The sequence below is a fragment of the Schistocerca americana genome, chromosome 1 (assembly GCF_021461395.2).
Source record: "Schistocerca americana isolate TAMUIC-IGC-003095 chromosome 1, iqSchAmer2.1, whole genome shotgun sequence".
NCBI lineage: Eukaryota > Metazoa > Arthropoda > Insecta > Orthoptera > Acrididae > Schistocerca > Schistocerca americana.
This window is the reverse complement of record NC_060119.1, coordinates 931671193-931690752: the sequence shown is the minus strand read 5'-3', so window position 1 is coordinate 931690752 and position 19560 is coordinate 931671193. Positions and strand designations below refer to the sequence as shown.

Sequence of the window (19560 nt, the reverse complement as noted above, 5' to 3'; positions counted from 1 at the left end):
TAAACAACCTCCCACATGAGGTAGTGGCTGTACCTGGCCCACAAAACGTACACATAAGTATGGTGGTGGAAATATGCAGGGGACAGCCCTCCATACGCAACAGCCTTTGTTTAAGATTTTTCTTGGTCGAGGGCAGTTATATAAGGATTTGTAGATAATATCTAAACCATAGGAAGAATATTGTATCATTCTCACTCCAGTACTTTGAAAGTAATCAACATAAAGCAGAATGTAGGACTGTCAAGAGGACCCCTGTTGCATGCTTGGGCAATTCAAACCATGTTATGAAGATTGTTCTGTGTTTAAAGCATACTGTCCTAACTTTGACACTGGGCAATGCAATTGTCTTGCTCACCTTCAAGTATCGTAACATCTCCATGCTTCACCATAATTTTGTCTTCAGATATTGTTCCTTATAGGTTTTATTGTGCATGCCAGTGAAGTAAGCAATGTTTGATCTCCTGTTACAGTACTCCTTATTTATAGAGGCATCTTATTTTAAGATTTCTCGAGTACATTGGGTATAGTGTCATCAGCTTGTTCTTTAGGATGCAGTGTTTTGATAACCAACCCTGCCATTAATACCTTCTTTGCTTATCTTCTAAATAACTAATGTAATGCTCATTAGGCTGTTGTGGAATGGTCATTATAGGGCTAATATGAAAAATAAATAAACTTACCTTAACTGCTCTCACAGTTATTGGCCGTTAGTCTCTCCTCACTTGTAGCTGATGGTTAATTTTCCCAGTCATGAAAGTGAAAAGACTATTGTCAATTAGGATGCAGGTGAATGGTAAGAGCAAAGTACATCCTGAGAGAAAATTCCCACCACTGTTGTTCACAAGCAGTTGGAAGGAAGTTTCTTGGATGGTATATTATGCATAACCATAGCAACAGAAATGACACCAGGATCCTATTAACGTCATCAGGGTGCTGTTGAACAGGATATTGTGTGTAAAACAAGTTTGCAGTTGTCCAGTCATTCTGACCAATAGCCTGGTAATAGCTATTGGATTTATTTCTGGCATTATATGTCACTCCTAATTATGAATTTGACATCCTGTTTCATTCCACTCAGAACTTATGCACCTTAATCTTTCATTTCCTTCTTTTCTGCATTTTTCTGATGTAGAAATTGTAGATAAATTTGAAATTTAGATTCCATCAAATTTTTAAATATTTGTGTGGACACCTGCCTAGCCATGGTCATATATCTGTTTCATTCAGTGACTGGTAAATAAACACTTGTGATTTATTGCATAAATTGCCTATATTAATTTTTTTACGTCCATTTTATTGATTAACAACAAAAAAGATAGTGTTGTTATAAAACACATTATTGTATGAATGGTGCAAAGTAGTGTACAGTTTACAACAAAATGCTTTTCTGTTGCATCTCAGGTGACAGAATATATGGAATGTAATTTTAATATTCACTTTTCTGTTTTGAGATGTTATGTTGGAGGGGGGGGGGGGGGGGGGGGGAGGGGGGAGATAGGTATAGGGAGAAAGAGGTGGAAAAGAGGATGACATGGGGAAGGGGTGACAGGTAGCTTGGATGGAGGCAGAAGGTGTGTAGGGTGTAGGGTGTAGGATAGGAATGTGGGAGGCAGAGGCAACAGATACATGGGCTAGGAATGCAACACACAGGTACTGGAACTGGAAGGGAGACTGTAGGATAGAGGTTGTGGGTTCAGCGAGTTAGTAGAGGCTGATGGCTGCAGGATTACAGGAGCAAAGGGAATTTGCAAGGATAGTTCCTGTCTGCATATTTCAGAAGAGCTGGTGCTGAAGGGGAGGATTCAGCTGGCATGGGTGTTGATGCAGCTATTGAATTTGAGTATGTTGCACTCAGCAGCTTGTTGGGGCCATTTGGTGGTCAACTCTGTTCTTGACCACAGTTTGGCAGTGGCCATTCATTCTGGTGTACAGCTGGTTGGTTGTCATGCCCACATAAAATGCTGTTCAGAAATCGCAGCAGATCTGGTGTATAATGTGGCTCTTTATACAGGTGACCCTGTTTCTGATGGGATAGTATAAGCCTGTGACAGGACTAGAGTAGGATATGCCAGATGGGTGAACTTGGTAGGACTTGTACTCGCATCTTCCATGGGAGTGGGATGTGCCACAGAGATGGGCCCAGATGATGCGTAGCTTGTGTGGTCAGTGGAATTTCACTTTAGGAGAGGTGGGAAGAATCATGGGTAGGATGTGCTCATTTCTGGGCATAATGGTAGGTAGTCAAAGCTCTGGCAAACATAGTGGTTCAGTTGTTCCAGTCCAGGGTAATGCAGTGGTCCTTTGCATCTGATTATTAGGGCTGATGGGAGGAGGATTAGGAGTGCGGGAAATATCTGGCAGTCTGGGTCTAGGTGGTTAGTGCCTGTCTATGAAGACCTTTGTGAAAGCATCAGATGAACTGAAGTTACTTTTTGGTGTGGAAGGGTTGACATCTGTCAAAATGAAGATGCAGTTGGTGGTTAGTGGGCTTGATATGGACAGAGGTATGGATGGAGCCATCAGGGAGGTTGAGATGAATGCCCAGGAAGGTGTGATGTTGGGCTGAGGAGGACCAGACAAAGTGGATGGGAGAGAAGATGCTGATATTGTGGAGGATGTCATGGTCCTGGCTCCAGATCATGAAGATATCATCAGTCAATGTGAACCACACACAGGATTTGGTGTTTCAGGGGTCTTGGAAGATTTACTCTAGATGACCCATAAACGTGTTGGCATAGGAGATGATAATGTAGGTGCTCGTGGCTGTGCCACGAATGTGTTGCTGTATCTTCCCCTCAAAGGAGTAGTAGTAATTGGTAAGATGTGAAAGGAATGAGGAAGTGTGTTTGGTGTCATAAGGATTTTGGGAGAAGCAGTGTTCAGTTGCAGCAGGGCCATGGGCATGATGGATGTTGACGTGGGGGAAGGTGGCATCAACACTGACTAGTAGGGATCCAGTTTGTAATGGGATGAAGATGGCTGAGAGTCAATGAAGGAAGAGGTTTGTATCTTTGGTATGAGGGCCCTGTTTATGGACCATCTAGAGGCAACCTTCCTGGTGCCCCAAAACCCTGAACCCCTCATGTGGTTCAGGTTCACTGATTATATTGTCATGATCTGCAACCAGTACTGAGACAGCCTATCCTCATTCCTCTGCAACCTCAACACCTTCTGTCACATTTGCTTCATTTGGTTATTGTCAGACCAATTTGCCACATCTACCTCTCTAATGGTTCCATCCATACTTCTATCCCATATTAAAACCACTAACTATCAACAGTACACCCATTTTGACAACTCTTACTCCCATTTAGTAGACAGGTCACTTGTGGATGGTGTATCTGCAGTGATGAGAAGTCTCTTGCCCAGTATGCTGTAGGTCCTACAAAGGTCTGTGTAGTCAGACACCATCCCCCAAACCTAGTTCGCAAACAGATTTCCCACATCATATCTTCACACATTTTTAATCCTCCCACCACCCCCAAGAAAAAGCTGCAAAGGAGCTTCCCCTATCACATAATCTTACACAGCTTTGACTATTCCCTAAACTAGTATTCCACCACAATCCCAGACAGGACAGTATTTGTTCATTTCTATGCCACTCCAAAATCTTTGCCATAGGGGTCGGGGACCATATCTCTGTGGTAGATCCAAGTTCAAGACCTGTCCGATTCACCCATACAGCACATCATGCTCCAGTCCTGTCACAGGCTTTACCAACCTCTTCAGAAGCTGTGTCACCTGTGAAAGCAGCCATGTCATATCCCAGCCCAGCTGGAAATTCACTGCAACATTTTACGTGGTCATGACAAACCAGCTGTCCATCAGAATGAATGGCTGCTGCCAAACTGTGTTCAAGAACAGTGTTGATCACCCAATGGCACAGTGGTGTGCTACATGCTCAACTTCAGTGGCTGCTTCAACTGCATCCTCCCCTGCAGCACCAGCTTTTCTGAGTTACACAGGTGGGAGCTATCCTTGCAACTCATCCTTTGCTTCTATAATTCTCCTGACCTCTGCTAACCAGCTACATCCACACTCTCTGTCCTACAGTCTCCTATTTCTCTGTCCTGTCACCCTCTCCCAATCCACTCCATCGTGTCATCGTCATTGTGTGTGGCATGAACTCACTGGCTCCAATGCCTGTGTGTCACAGTCCTAGCTTGTGCACATGCTGCCTCTCCTTCCCTCATTCCTAACCTAGCCATCTACTGCCTCTGACCGAGCTGTCAGGTACCTCTCCCCAACCCCTGCTACTGTTTCCAACCTCTTTCTTTTTCCACCCATCACTCAAGCCTACTCTTTGAACAGCAATTTCAGTAGTGTGTATTCAGCTGTAACAGAGCGTGTGTGTGTGCACGTGCGTGTGTGTGTGTGTGCGCGCGCGCGTTACTCAGGGAGTGATCTACTTTACTCCTAAATTATTTGCATTCTGCCAGAAAAACCAAATTTGTATTTTATTTTCTTTACCAGCTTCATATGAAAAGGAAGCCACAAAGGTTTATAGTTATGGGACCTCAGAAGCATAATATAATCATGATGCGAGTTGTACAGCTTTCATTATTATTCGCAAGCATGAAGCATATATTTCTGCATTTTTATCTACTTTGTTCATTGTTTCATTTGATGCAACTGTCTATTTAACAGGGCTGTAGATGCTGACCAAGGAAATAATGCTGCAGTAAGATATGCTATCATTGGGGGAAATACCCAGAATCAATTCAGTATTGATAGTCTTAGTGGAGAAGTCTCTCTGATGAAACCTCTTGATTATGAGACAACTCGAAATTATAGACTGGTGATACGCGCACAAGGTAATTATTACATTAAAGTAAGGTCTGTGTTCAGAACTGTCAATATTTATTAAAATTTTGTTAATATGTGATTCACTTGAGTTCTGAGAAAATTATGCAAAAAAATTTACTTCCTTTCTATTGTCCATATAGTCATTGCCAAGTCCTATGCATCTATGATTTCTCAGAAATAACACTGTAAAGACTTAGGAGTACATGCCTTTGCGGTAATTGTTGAAGATTACTTTGCAGACACACACAGCTACTTCCGGGGGCTCAAAATATTAGAAACCAGCTTACAAAGCTAAGTGCTGTATCTGGTGGTTGTGTATCAGAATTTTGAAACTATAAAAGACTTTGTTATGAGGAATTGACACATTAAAAAAAAGTATCATTTTTGCTAAGAGTTTGTTATATATGTTGGGAAAAAGGGACATTATTGGGTAAAAGAATTACCACATCTGAAAAGATGTGAGGTGGGAATATGAACCTCTCAAGATATTTTACTGAACTAATGTTTTTGTCCATCTTCACAGATTTGTCATGTGCAAATATAATTTATTTATGCACACAATGTAATGATTAATTACAAACAAGTAATCGTAAGACTGCTAGGAACATCTGTATCAGTACTTCAGTTTTAGCTCAGAGACAGCTCAGAAAATCAAAGGGTTTTGACTGCATGCTTGAACTTGCAATGCTGTCCAAATATTGAATGTATGTACACAAATTAAATGCATTTGTCCTCAGCTGTCCATTTCTCAGACTGAAATTAATGTAATACTGTATATAATACATCCCAGCATCAAAACAACTGCCACAATCATTTCTTGATAATACTATCTTTGTATTTCACATAACATTTTAAAAATTTTACAACCCTACCAGGATTCAAACTTAAAACCATCTGCTTCATAATCATACATATTATCTGTTGTGCCATGGAGGCCCACAACAGGTGTAGCTCTGTTGGGTTGCCTTGTATACAAAGAAATCGGAACTAAGATTTGCCAAGAATTTTATTGTGCTTTGGTTCGTAGTTCATAACTGATGGGCAACAGTCTATATGTTAGATATGGGCTCGCTTGTAAAACGGTCTACAATTCCATAGTTTGAACGATTTTAATGATGTTGCAGCGAGAATATCCATCCTTGCACCTGTCTCCACGCTAATTGGATGGAGAAAAATGCATCAACTTTCAGGTTTCCACTATCATCATTCACAAAATTATTATCTGTTGTTACTTAAAAGATGTAAATGCTTTTTCCATCACTAAATAGCTAAACTGTTTGCAGCCGAGTGACTTTAACTAACGGTCGTATAACACATGTAGGCCTTTGCCCTATTACAAGTCTGTGATGTCACCAGAGCTTAACCAGCAATGGAGCATTTTTGCTCACATGACGAAATCTTGAAATTTATTGATTTTTTTAAGCTTTAATTACATAAAATTAACAGATATCTTGCGAGAATATTGACCAAAAATGCTATTTGTATGTTGTAATCACTCAGAATAACAACAGTTCCTTAATACAGGAAAATAGCATATCAATAATAAAGTTTGATGTGTAAGCAAAGAACTCTCCACTATTCAGAGTGTCTGCTCGTACATTAATTCAGCTGCTGTTGCACTGAGATCTTCTTTGAAGGCTGTCTGAAGGTCTAGTAGAACAATATGTGGGCTGTCAGTGCAAGGCTCTGTGGCATGGCATCTGGGCAGGGCTTTAATTGCTGATAAAGCTGCTCCACAAGGTCGTAGCAGCAGGGTGGTATACAGAGGCACGAATACAGTTCATGCTGAGTAATTCTGATGGTGCTTTAAAGAGATATGACTGGACTTGCTTGCCATGATCAGTAGTGACACGGAGAGAAACCACAAAGTGCAGGAACCACTCATGGAATGAGGTTGTGGCTACAGTTGGTGCCATTGTGTCTTTCATAGGCCAACGACAGAAATCGTCAGTTGCTTTCAAGCAGTGTTGGTAACATTCCGACGGTTGCAAAGGTTCAATGAAGTCAGTGTGGGCATGTTCAGAGCATTGTCTCAGTGGGACAAATGTGCCAAGTGAAGCTGTTACATGCTGAATTATTTTGTTGCACTGACAAGTATTGTACTGGTGAACAAATGCCTTACAGTCTTTTTTAATACTGCCCAAATAAATGGCATCATCATCAGTCATGTGGTACCTTTTACTTCTGGTTGAGACTGACTGAGAAGAAACAAAATCACTTGTTTGTGCAAATCAGCAGTATCTAACGTTTGCACTTGTGGCATTGATACATCACATCCAAGTACTACACTCGATTTTGGTATTTAGATGCACTGGAACTGTAAGCCCGACAATGCTTTAAGGCATGCCTTCTGCCTTCAGGTTGCTGTCAGTTTCCTGGCCATTGGCAAGTATATGAAGTCAAGTTCCTTTGCAAGTGCATCAGTGTGAGGTGGTCCATTCTGCTGACCATCAAAATGATGACTGTCAGTAGTACATTACCCAGTGGAATCCAGATGTTGTAACTGGTGTGGTGATGCCTTGTGTGGCTTCTGAAAGAAAGCAAACACCAGTAGTTTATGATTTGTGAGGAATGTAAAATGTCTGCCTTCAAGCATGTGCCTAAACTTTTTGATTGAGGCATACACTACATAGAGCTTGCAGTCATATTGTGACCAATTTGCTTGCAAAGATAATAATTTCTTATTGAAGAAAGCTAAAGGTTTGCCAGTCATTTTGCATATGTCATTGTAACAGGGCTCCAATTGCAGTTGATGATACATCTACCACAACTAAGAGAGAGGTATGTCAGGAAGAGGAGGAGCTAAAATCAAACCTCTGCAATAGCAGGTTATACTTTGACCAAGGATGTCAGTCCACTACAGCATGTCCAGGTTTAAGTGGACTTTCTACTATTTCATTGAGGTTCTACCAAGAATGCAAGATTGCATATAAAACTCTATAGAAGTTGGTTAAGCCAAAGAAATGACGTAATTCTCATATTGTATCGGGTTGGGGAAACTGAGAAATAGCTTTCACTCTGTTTTGAGGTAGCAGTAATCCTTGTCTGTTGATAAGTTACCTAATCACTAACCCATGTTCTTGTAGTTCAGACACTAGTTGCTGTGGATGTGCTAGATGGTCTGCCTCGTTAGATGACATTACGAGCAGATCATCGAGGAAGACGTCGAAAAATTCAACATCTAGTTACTTCATCCTTGAAGCACAGGAAAACGTGGGTGGCATTGCACAGTCCAAATGGTATTTGCACAAATTCGTGAAGTCTGAATGAAGTGCAAACAGCAGTTTTAGATACATCTTCCAGTACAATTGGTATGTGATAAAAAAACATGGACAAGATAGATTGTGGTGAAAGCAGTCTTACCATGATTGTACAGAGCAAAGTCTTCAATATGTGGTGGAGGATAATGATCAGGTATTGTTTTGGCATGAAGCTAACGATAGTCACAACATGGACGTCACCCGTTATTCTTCTTAGGAACTATATGAAGTGGAGGGGCCTAGCTACTATTTGAAGTGTAATAGATCCTTTGTGCTGATATAAAAGAAAACTCTTGCTTTGTCATCTTTAGTTGGATGTAGATGAAGAGGCTGTGCTTGAACTGATAGTGAATTGTGGAAGATTACTTTATAGACACAGGCTGTTACTTCTAGTTACTGCTACTTCCAGGGACTCAGCTAAAGTGCTGTAGTTTTGTATTACAATTTTCAAGCTATAATAATGTGCATTTCCAAATAGCTGACACATTTTTAAATTAATTTTTTTAAAGTATCATTTTTGCACGAGTTTATTATAGTATGTCGGGAAAAGATACATTGGTGGGTAAAAGAGTTACCATATCTGAAAAGGTATGAGGTGGACATATAAACCTCTCCAGATATTTTACTAAACTAATATTTTTGTTCATCTTCACAGATTTGTAGGGTGCAAACGCAATTTATTTACACGCACAGTGTAATGGTTAATTACAAGCTCATCTATGTCAATACTTAATGACAATGGTGTAGTGACAGTGTAATGTACCTTTGAGTGTGTTACCAGTGCTGTACTAGTGAATGTACAGGTGACTACAGGAAACTGATGAAGCAGGTTATTGTACAGTGAATCACCTGCAATCACTTTGATGCCCGTGTTGTTGGCCCATTATTGGTGCCAATGAGTAGACAGCTGTGTTGTAGTTTCAGGAGGGTGTCGATTGCAAAGATCTGAGAGGAGACTGTAAAAATATACGAAGTTCGCTCCAACAATTGGGTACAGCACTTCAGCAGTAATTCTCATCAAAGATTGAAATTAAGATATAAGCTGTGTAACAGTAAATCCTAATGGAACATCCATTCTCAGTATACAGTTGATTGCCATTGGTATTCTGCCATGGAAGATGAGAAGAAGGGTTAACTGGGAGATCAGCCCTGCCCAGTGAGAAATTGCAGCTTAGCAGAATGCTTTGTTATGAACAGTCAATGGCTGAATGGTTTGAAATCAGTCACTACTACTATTGATTTCTGATGGCATTTCCCTTGTCACGGAGTGGTTGTCACTGCTGAGATTCAGCTCAAAATTTTTTGTGATACCAGCAGGTTTTTTTCCCTGGTGCACGAACACTTGTTTCCGCCGGAAGAGCATCACCATCATGACGCTTATGTGGAGTACTATATTTGTAAGACTGATAGACAGTTCAGCTGCTTGTGCTTGCACTGCTTCCAGAGACGTCTCTGTTTTGGCAGAGGCAGTTGCAGTGCTTGTCAAAGGATACATCTGGACTAATCTGTCAGCAATTTGAGTGAGAATATTAAGGTTACCAGTGCAAATTGTGAGCATTTTGTGTGAATTCGCAGGTAAGTTCTAGAGCCAAATATTCTACTGAATATCATTGCTAATTTCATTGCCCGCCAGCATGTGAAGGTGATGAAGCAGTTGAGATGTTGTGTGGTAGCCGAATTCTTCACTAAGGAGCAATTTTTCAAGTTGTTAAGCTTCTGACTGCAATAAGTGTGTTGCAGGCACTTGTTCGATAGATGTGTGTTTTTCAGTGCTTGGCAGTGAAGCTAAGCTCTCAAATGGGGCAAATCACAGTACTAGATTGTCTGACCAGAAGTGCAGCAGTTTCACCACAGTTGGACCAACAAGTAAATTTCTTGCTAGTAATGCTGTGTTTGTCATGGCAAGCATTGTCTGTGCGACACAATTGTTCATGAGAGATTCTGCGTGTCATAGTTGACACGAAAACTTAAGTGTAATGCGCTTTGTTATTCTGGTGTCTGACTCAATTTTTCCAGGGTGTGATGCAATCACACTGGCTCATGATTCATGAATTTGGGGCCATCAGATGTCATGTGAAAATACAAAATATCTACATGCACAACGTAATGGGTGATTACAATGAGTAATCATAATCGTAAGATTTGCTAAGATTGTGTATTTGTTTTTAGCTCAGAGGCAGCCCAAGAATCTAAAAGTTTATATTGCACACGTGAATTATGTAGCAGACAGTTCACTGGTCACATTACTGTCCAAAGATTAAATTAAAGTGCTTTATTTGTTTGATGTGAATTTGGAAGATATGATGGCTTTAATATATGCAAAAAGCGTGACAACGCCGCTATTCAGCACAGTCGGTGCGGTACTTCATAGGCCTGCAGTGACTTGATAACAAACGTGGAACAGCTTGCCGTGAATGGAACTAACTCGCCATGCAAATTGAACTGGGGATGTGGAAATGTGCACGTAACAGTAACTCAGCATGTGGCTGGCATGGATGGCTAATGAATGATCACACAACAACTCTCTAGCATGAGTGCTAGGCTGGGTCCACAGTGTACTAACTCCACAGGAGTGCTTCCTTGCTCCGCTTACTGCCACTTGCAAGTAAACACGGACATTAGCAGATCTGTGAATATAACACAAGGTGTGTGCCCTCCAAGGCAGATTCTTGAACTACTCCACTGTTCTACTAATGCCAATTCATCTGCCTCCATCAGAATGTCTGCTGGTGGAGATACTAAACCCATCCCCCCTTAATAAGCCATGTATTGCCAAAAATGACCAGGCTTGGGTCACGACCTCTTGTGTGGTACTGGAGAGAGTGCCGGGGAACCCAGCAGTGGACCGATTGCCGAAGAAGGCAACATAGACACCGCCAGGTCCAGCAGAAGAGTGGAAGGACGTGGAGGCTGCAGCAATGATGAGTCCACCAGTGGCAGTAGGGAGGAGGCCACCTATATTGTCAAAGAGGAAGTGGAAGCGGAGTGGGGGGGGATTCAAAATTCTTGGATTCCACAATGGCAGGTGGGGACACGAGCAACACTGGGTCCAAGGATGTAGGTGATGGGAGGCAGGTGGTGGGTGCGAAGGCGGTGGCAACATTAGGGCATTCTGCCACAGGTTGGTGCCTGCTCTGGCAACAACGTTGCAGTCAACTCTCCCACTCAGCCAACTGGAAGGATGCAGAGGAGATACTTCAACTGGGCTTGGGTGCAGATGCTTGGCATGATTAGTCAGCAGCTTCTCACCAACATCCGCCACAAACAAGTGCCGACCTTTGTGGCCCACCTGAGACCCAGTAGCAACTCCAGCTGCTGGCTGGAGGACCAGACCTAAACAGCGGCCACAGGAGGAAAACGTGGCGTGCCATGGTGATCCGTGGCATGAAAATCAGTGTCCGTCCAACAAATACAGGAGACCCCACTGCTGGTGCCCAGGCAAGCGTTCCACTGGACTGCACCTGTTGACCAGCGTCTTCCACTGATTAGCCAAGAAAGTTGACAATGCATTGTCACAGGAAGAGGCAGACATAGACTTCTTCATTTGGGTCTGGAGTGTAGCGAAAAAGTGCTCCACCTCAGAGTGAGAAGTCAGATGAAATGGGGCTATAGCCATATGCTGAATACCATTGCAAAAGTCTTCAAACGGCCACAACACCCACTGCTTACCATTACCGTGCACAAGGTTGCTGTCTGATCTCTCAGTGGCAAAACTAACTGACAGTGCATGAACAGTGGCAGTTGACAACTTGGACGATAGGTTGGCTACATATGGGAAATTTGACTACACACTGGGCACCAACAACCACATGCTTCCCAAAAATGTAGTGAATTGATGTGTACCCTGTCCCAAGAGCGCTCTGGGACCATGGAGACAACTGGTGTGGCAGTATGTCCTCGTTCTGAGCACAAGCCCCCAAAGGCCATACCAGATTTTCAATGCTATGATCAATCACTGGGCAGTACATCTAATGTCGCACTCACACCTTCATCTGAGTCATACCCCAGTGTGAAGCATGCAGCAACTATACAATATGATGTTGCAGTGCCAGGGCTCAGCCCTCGACAACATTGCTCCTTTGTGGTAAGCAAGAGTATCTAAAGGACCTCCTGAACAACATTGAGTTGAGAATGGAGGAGAAAATATCCACACCTGACGAGACACACTCTGACCAACTCTTCTGAACCGCTGAAACAATTTTCTGGAAAAGTGAGTCAGTGGCTCACGTGCTGTCCATGGAAAATCTGGCAGAGTCTGCTACAAGGCGTCATCCCAATGCAAACATGAGAGCCTCTTGCTGGGTGGACCCCAACAGTAGCGACAAAAATGCATCAACAATGGCATGCTGGGGGGGCAAGGGCCAAATAAGGAAACCAACAGGTTGTGGTCAGTGATGAACAGGAACTTTGCTCCGTACCGGAAGATGCCGAAGTCTTTGACCCTGAAAACAGTAGTTAGCGCATCATTTTCCACCTGTGTGTAGTTCTGATACTGGAAGCATCTTTGAAGTGCAAGTGGTTGCTGTCCAGGTTCCAGTGGGGCAGGACGACACATATGCCTTACTGGAATATGTTACAGACCAGGGAGAAAAGGTTTACCAGATGTAAAAGAATCAAAACAGGGATTACAACACAAATGCTACTTGAGAGACTGAAAAGGCCATTGGCAATCCACAGACCAGACAAACTTAATGTCCTTCTGACAAAGCCAGTTAAGAGGCTGGCAGACAGTGCAGCCTGTGGAATGAACTGAGCATAATATAAAATATTACCTTAAAAAGACTGGAGCTGTGTAAAGTCATTGGCCTCTAGTACCTGACAATGGTCTTGATGTGGTTGTCCATGGGAGGGATACCACCTGTATTAAGCACAGGATCCAAAACAATTACACTTCACGGGGAGAAAAACTACACTTCTCCAGCTTGCAAAGGCCATTCTGTAGGAGGCGTTGGAAAATTGACTGAAGGTTCCGTAAATGCCCGTCACTCAAATATCATCAGGGTAACTGATACAACAGAAAATATTCTGACTCAACTGCTCCAAATAGTGTAGGTAAATTACCGGCACAGATGAAATTCCGAAAGACAAGGTGATGAAACAGATAAAGCCCAAAGGTATGTTCAGGACCAGGAAAGTCCAGGAAACTGTCTGCAGTGGCATCTGCAGGTAAGCATCGCACAAGTCGATGCAGGAAAAATACTGACCCTCTGACAATTTCGTCTTCCGTGGAATAGGATATGAATTTGCAGCACATTGCACATTGACCATCTGTTTAAAATCGCACCTAAAGTGGATGGCGCCTTTGGGCTTCTGAATTACCACCAAAGGAGTAGCGACTCGGCCTTTACCTTGTCATGCATATGAAGGAAATAGAGTGGGGGCAACAAAATTTCAGGATCACTGCCGGCGTGAGAGAAACATACCTCAAAATTGTCTGCCTGGCCCAATATATTCTCAGACAGTGGGCTATATGACCACAGTAAAGAGTCCAGGTCACGAAAAGGAATGGATTGGGACACTAAATTCATGATTTGAATGGTGAAAACAGGAAAGATGTTGGGTCTGAAGATATTTTGGGCCAACGGTGAATAGACCACTAACAATGTAAGTTGGGATTACACATTCTTGTAATGTGTGGAGATGGAGAATAGCCGTCGCAAGGGAATGCACTGTATGTTGTAAGACACAACCTGATGGAGTGGCTGGAACTCTGAGCACCCCAAAATCCTTTAAGTATCCAAATCAATGAGACTGTCTGATGCCTCTGTGTCTATTAGAAATTCGACCAGTAGCCCATCCACAATCAGTGCAACGAAATACACTGCGGTGACATGCATGGGGCCTTGGAGGCAGCCCCCAAGTCCAGTGAAAACACCATGGTGCCTGATAACGGACTCATGGCCTTTCAGCTTGCCAGGTGACCTATCCATCAGCATACTCCACACATGACCCCCACATGCCACAAGTGACAGTTGGGGCGGGACCACTGACATGCCCAGTGAGTAGGGGGAACGATGCCGAGGACCCAAAGATCACTGCTGGAGGGAATTAAGACACTATGAGTGGTGTGAACCTGCTGAGGTAAGACAGGGTGTGCCGTGACACCTCTAAATGGGCATTTTTAATGGCAGCAACACGAGGCAACTAGGCGAGACGTGAGGCCGCAAGGAATCCCATGGGGTACCAAGGTCTGCTTACCGTGCACACCCAATTGAGCCATCTGCAACTATCAGGAAGGATGTTCCTCACTGCCACCATAAGCTCATACAATTCTGCAAGTTGGGCAGCATTAGCTAAAGAAGGCTCGGACAAGGTCAACACCCTCATCTGAACCTTGCACCGAGCGAGGTGGCGCAGTGGTTAGCACACTGGACTCGCATTCGGGAGGACGACGGTTCAATCCCGTCTCCGACCATCCTGATTTAGGTTTTCCGTGATTTCCCTAAATCATTTCAGGCAAATGCCGGGATGGTTCCTTTGAAAGGGCACGGCCGATTTCCTTCCCAATCCTTCCCTAACCCGAGCTTGCGCTCCGTCTCTAATGACCTCGTTGTCGACGGGACGTTAAACACTAACCACCACCACCACTGAACCTTGTGGTCAGGAGCTAATCTGACAATCATAAGCGGTTGCACATCTTGGGCATTTGAAATGACACTTGTGCGAGAGGCCCTGCAAGTCTCCAATCCAAGCAACATATGACTGTCCAGGGCACTTATGGTGCTGGTTAAACCACAACAGTACAGCTACCAGATAAGTTTGATGGCCGTAATATTGCGTAAGCACAGGCAACTGATAAAACTCATCAAAGAAAAGCTTCTTGTGCTCAGAGGAGTAGTTCAGTTTTTGGACAAATTCATATAAACCCAGGCTGCTGGACAACATCCACTGGATCGAAGATATGCTGCATGTGACTGAGGAGCAAGAACCAGCACATGCAATTATCACTCATCGGAACTGGCAAATGGCGTCAGGGACGGCAAGAATGGAGAAGAAAACTGCCCTCCCCCCCCCCCCCCCCCCCCCCCCGCCACCACCACCCACCCACCCATCAAGGCAGGGAAAGGTGGCAAAGCAAGTCTGCATTCTGAGTTATTAGTGCCTGCGACTGCTCCTGTTGTTGTTGCAGAAATGCCATGTTCATGGTTGGCCAAACTGAACATGGGGAAAGAAAAAGAAAACAGGGGTGTCACACATGTAAGAATGTCGTTTGTTAACACTTCAGTATCTGCAGAAGGTGTGATAGCTCCACTACTTGACTTGGTCATTGCGGTACTTCACAGGCCAATGGTGGCTCAGTAACAGCAAGGGAGCAGAACTCTGTGAATGGAACTAACTTGCCGTATGAACTTCAGGAAACAGAACACCCATACCCATGGAGACACAAACACAACACTAACTCAGCATGCGGTTGACATTAGCATCTAAAGACTGGGTACGCAACCCCTCTCAGCATGAGTACTAGGCTAGGTCTGTGGTGGTTTAACTCTGCAGGAGCATTGCCTGCTCTACTTGCTGCCAGTAACAAATAAACGTTGACATCAGGGAGGCTGCAGATAAGATGCGACACGTGCGCCCACCATGGCAGGTTTCCTGAACTACGCCGCTGTTCTACCCATGCCAGTTTATCCATTGTGATGTCCACTGGTGGAATACTGAAGTGGCAAACAAGTTAGAAATTCAAACTTTAATGACGGTGGAAATATGAACTTGTAGAGTTTTGGTAGCATACTAGTTTCTGAAGTCAGGCATCTATTTTGAATACTCACCTGAAGATGAAATCTGAACTCTTCACAAATTTTCTAACTTTGTTAAATTGTTCAAATATGTTATTATGTTTTGTCTTAGAGGAAGATGCCTTTTAAGATGTTAAGCATTTTTGAATTCATTTACACCTTCACCTGGAATGGCCTCTTTATTAATAGCACTTAAACTACATCTAATCCTCCTCGTTTTATCTTCCAGGTAAAATAACTCCTGACTTACAATTAAAAAAAGTGAAATCCGTTTATCATTTTGTGTGCTTTTTGGTCCTATGCCATCTTTAAAACTGACAGGTAGTTAACTTTTTCATTTCTTCTAATATTTTTTTTGCATTGTAAATAATTGTTTTGCACTGGTGATATTTGAGTAAAACTCTTAATTATGAGATCTGTTCAAAAAATTCCAGAACATTGTCCACAAAGTTTTTCTACGCTTCCCTTCTTATTGTACATGGTCTCCTTCGAAATACTCTCCTCCTCAATTGATACACCACTCCCACCGGTGTTTCCGCTTCTGGAAACAGGCTTGTTATTCCTGTTGCTGGATTCTGCAAAGTACCATCTGTGAATTTTCTTTTATCTAGTCTATCATTGCAAATCTTTGTTCTTTTAAGAAAGTTTTTAACTTTGGAAATAAAAACAAGTCTGCAGGGGCCAGGTGTGGAGAGTACTGAGGATGTGGCAGCACAGTGATTTCGTTTTCTGTGCAATAGTCATGCACCAACAGGGAAGAATGTGTGGGTGCGTTATCGTGATGCAAGAGCCATGAATTGTCTCGCCTCATTTCAGGCCGTTTCCTTCTCACATTTTTTCACAGACGTCATGATAAGTCCCAATAGAAACATCGATTAACAGTTTGTCCCTGTGACTTGAATTCACGTTGAACTAATCTCTAAAAAAAAAAAAGATAAATAAATAAAATCAGCATGGCTTTTACTGTTGACCTGACCTGACGAGCTGACGAGCTTTCTTTTTCTTAGAGAACCTTTCCTGACCCCTTGTGCAGATTGAACCTTGGTCTCAACATCATAACTGTAGGCTCACGTCTCATCTTCAGTTATGATTCTCTGAAGGAATATCTCGTTCTCATTTTCATGATCCCAAAAGCTCTTTACAGACTGTGAGGCGAATGTCATTCTGGTTATGGCTCATGAGCCATGGGATGAACTTGGCGGCAACAAGATGCATTCCAAGATGCTGTGTCAGGCTTTCATGACATGATGCAACTGAAATGTTACATTCATTTGCAATATCTCGGACAGTTGGTCTTCGATTGACATGCACAGTTTTGTCGTCGTTCCTGACATGAGTGTAGTCGGCAGATGTCGAAGGGCGTCCTCAACGAGAGTCAACTTTAACTTTGTCTGGCGATTTTTAAAACGTGGACAATTCATAACACTGGAGTATGGCTTAGCACTCATCATCATAGCCTTCCTGCATCATTTGGTGTTTGTGTGTGTAAAGGTTTTCTTGAGTTTCATTCTTTTTGCTCCAACTCACTATTGGCACAAAATTACAAATGTTCAAGAATTTTTTGAACAGAACTTATATGTTATTTTGCAGAAAAAGATTTTCTTTTCTTTTAAAATTTATTTGTAGTATCACATATGAAAAACAAGACCAGCTTGATTTCTCTCTCTCTCTCTCTCTCTCTCTCTCTCTCTCTCTCTCTCTCTCTCTTTATCTATCTATCTATCTTTATCTCTCTCCATTTCTGTCAGAAACATCAAGGAGGGGGTGAGGAAGAGAGAGAGAGAGAGTGAGAGAGAGAGAGACTAAACTGGAAAAATGGCAAGAGTCTATCTTTAAAGCTATTGTTATTTTCTGATTTGTTGTATATTTCTGTGGCAACTATGACTCATCTGCCATTGTGTGGTTGCCGTTTTATTTTTTTCCTTCCTGGAATTTTCATTATTACAATAGTAATTGATTAATTTAGGAATATTTTAATATATTTTTCAGATGGTGGAAGTCCGAGTCGTTCCAATACTACACAGCTGTTAGTTAATGTGAAAGATGTGAATGATAATGCTCCAAGGTTTTTTACATACTTATTCCAAGAATCTGTGTCTGAAAGTGTTCCAGTTGGATTTAGTATAGTGAGAGTAAGTTTCCAAATGTGGTGGTGGTGATTGTGGTAGTAATAGTAGTAATAGTAGTATTAGCTGCAGTAGCTGTAGTAGCAGCTTTTGTTTGAAATTTTTTATTGCTGTATTCTGTAAATCAGTTATGCAACTTTTATACACTGTTATAGATCTTTCTGTCGTTTTGTTATTTGTTTCTTCTTAAAGGTTTATTTTTCTCTTGCTTCTGGTTTCCTACTAAAGTACATTTCATTATGAGGCCATTTATATTTCATAAGAAGAAACTTACAGTGGGTCTTTAATTGATGCTAGCTGATCATTCTTGGGAGATACCTGTAACAGGAATTGTTGCCATAAGTAATATTAGAGGCATTTTATTCATGTAATAGTTAACTTAGGATCAGCCTCCTGATCTCTTAGTAACCAGAAGCAACTTGTGACTTTTCTGCAGAAAATTTATTGTCACAGGAAGCAAAAAAGAAAACATCAGTACATAAAGTTCTATAGCCACTGGATACACACACATAAAAACATATAGTATTAATTACCTACTAAACTGATATATCAGAAAGCAGTGTATGTAAAGTAAGTCTGATTTGGTATTTAACCGTATCTCCCATCTTCCCCCTTCGCCTCATTCCTCTCCCTCCCCTTCCCCCTTCCCCATTTCCCTCCCCCTTCCTATGTCACCCCTTTCCCTCCCTCTTTCCCCCACCCCTTTATTTCTATCAATAGTGTTTGTATTTGCTGCCTTTTGATTTGATATGTAGAATGGTTATGTATCTATAGTTGATTTTGATTTTTGTAGTGGTTATTACCAATAACTTGTGGTCTTATATAGTGAAGCTTTTTATCAAAAAGTTTTGACTTTATTTCGTATCAATTGTCATCGGGAACCACTTGGTATAATTAAGCCATCCCCTCCGGGGGCATCCAATATTTCTTTTGTGTTCTTCACATCCTGAATGATCCATTTACTTGGTCTATATGTTAGGGTCTTGCCTTGCTGTGCGTACATTGCCATTTCAAGCATATATGTCTTTCTAGGATGTCTGATAGCTGTGTTGTTTTTCTGATGACCTCATTTCTGATTATGTCCCTGAAGCTGTTTTCCAACAGTGCATCTCCATTGCTCTCTGTGGATACTGTAATTTATGAGTTTTCACCTTTGTGACAGCTAATGTTTCTATACTGTGAGTTAGTACTAGTAGGATGCAGGTATTGTATGATTTTGTTTTTAGATTAGATTAGATTTGATTTGTTTTCATTCCATAGATTCAAAAATGAGATGATTCTTGCGTATGTGAAATATGTCAGAAAGTATAACATAAATACATAAAACATTTGAATATAATACTTACTACCCTGATCATTTCGGAGCTCAATTTCATATGTCATAACAGATGTTTTTGAAAGCTTGCAGCTGTCATTATTATTTAAATAATGAAATACTGCACTAGTTATGTATTTTTTCATGCTTAGCATGACATGTTTCGAGAATTTTTTCTCGTTGTCAAGTGCAGATATGTAAATAAGTATTTTATATCATGTTTCAATATGTATTGTTATGAGCCTCTTGCATTGTAGTCATCTTTTTGAGGTTACCAGGTACTGTGGCTCATCAGTTATGTAGAAAACCACATGCAC

The 19560-nt window shown here is 42.0% G+C and overlaps 1 protein-coding gene across 1 annotated transcript in view; it reads left to right on the top strand.

Annotated features, from left to right (window-relative positions):
- Positions 1 to 19560, top strand: part of LOC124615400 (protocadherin-like wing polarity protein stan) — a 357491-nt gene that overhangs the window by 18017 nt on the left and 319914 nt on the right. The window contains exons 4-5 of the mRNA XM_047143245.1: positions 4648 to 4814; positions 17792 to 17934. Coding sequence (XP_046999201.1) covers positions 4648 to 4814; positions 17792 to 17934 — 310 coding nt within the window. The remainder of the gene's footprint in view (positions 1 to 4647; positions 4815 to 17791; positions 17935 to 19560) is intronic.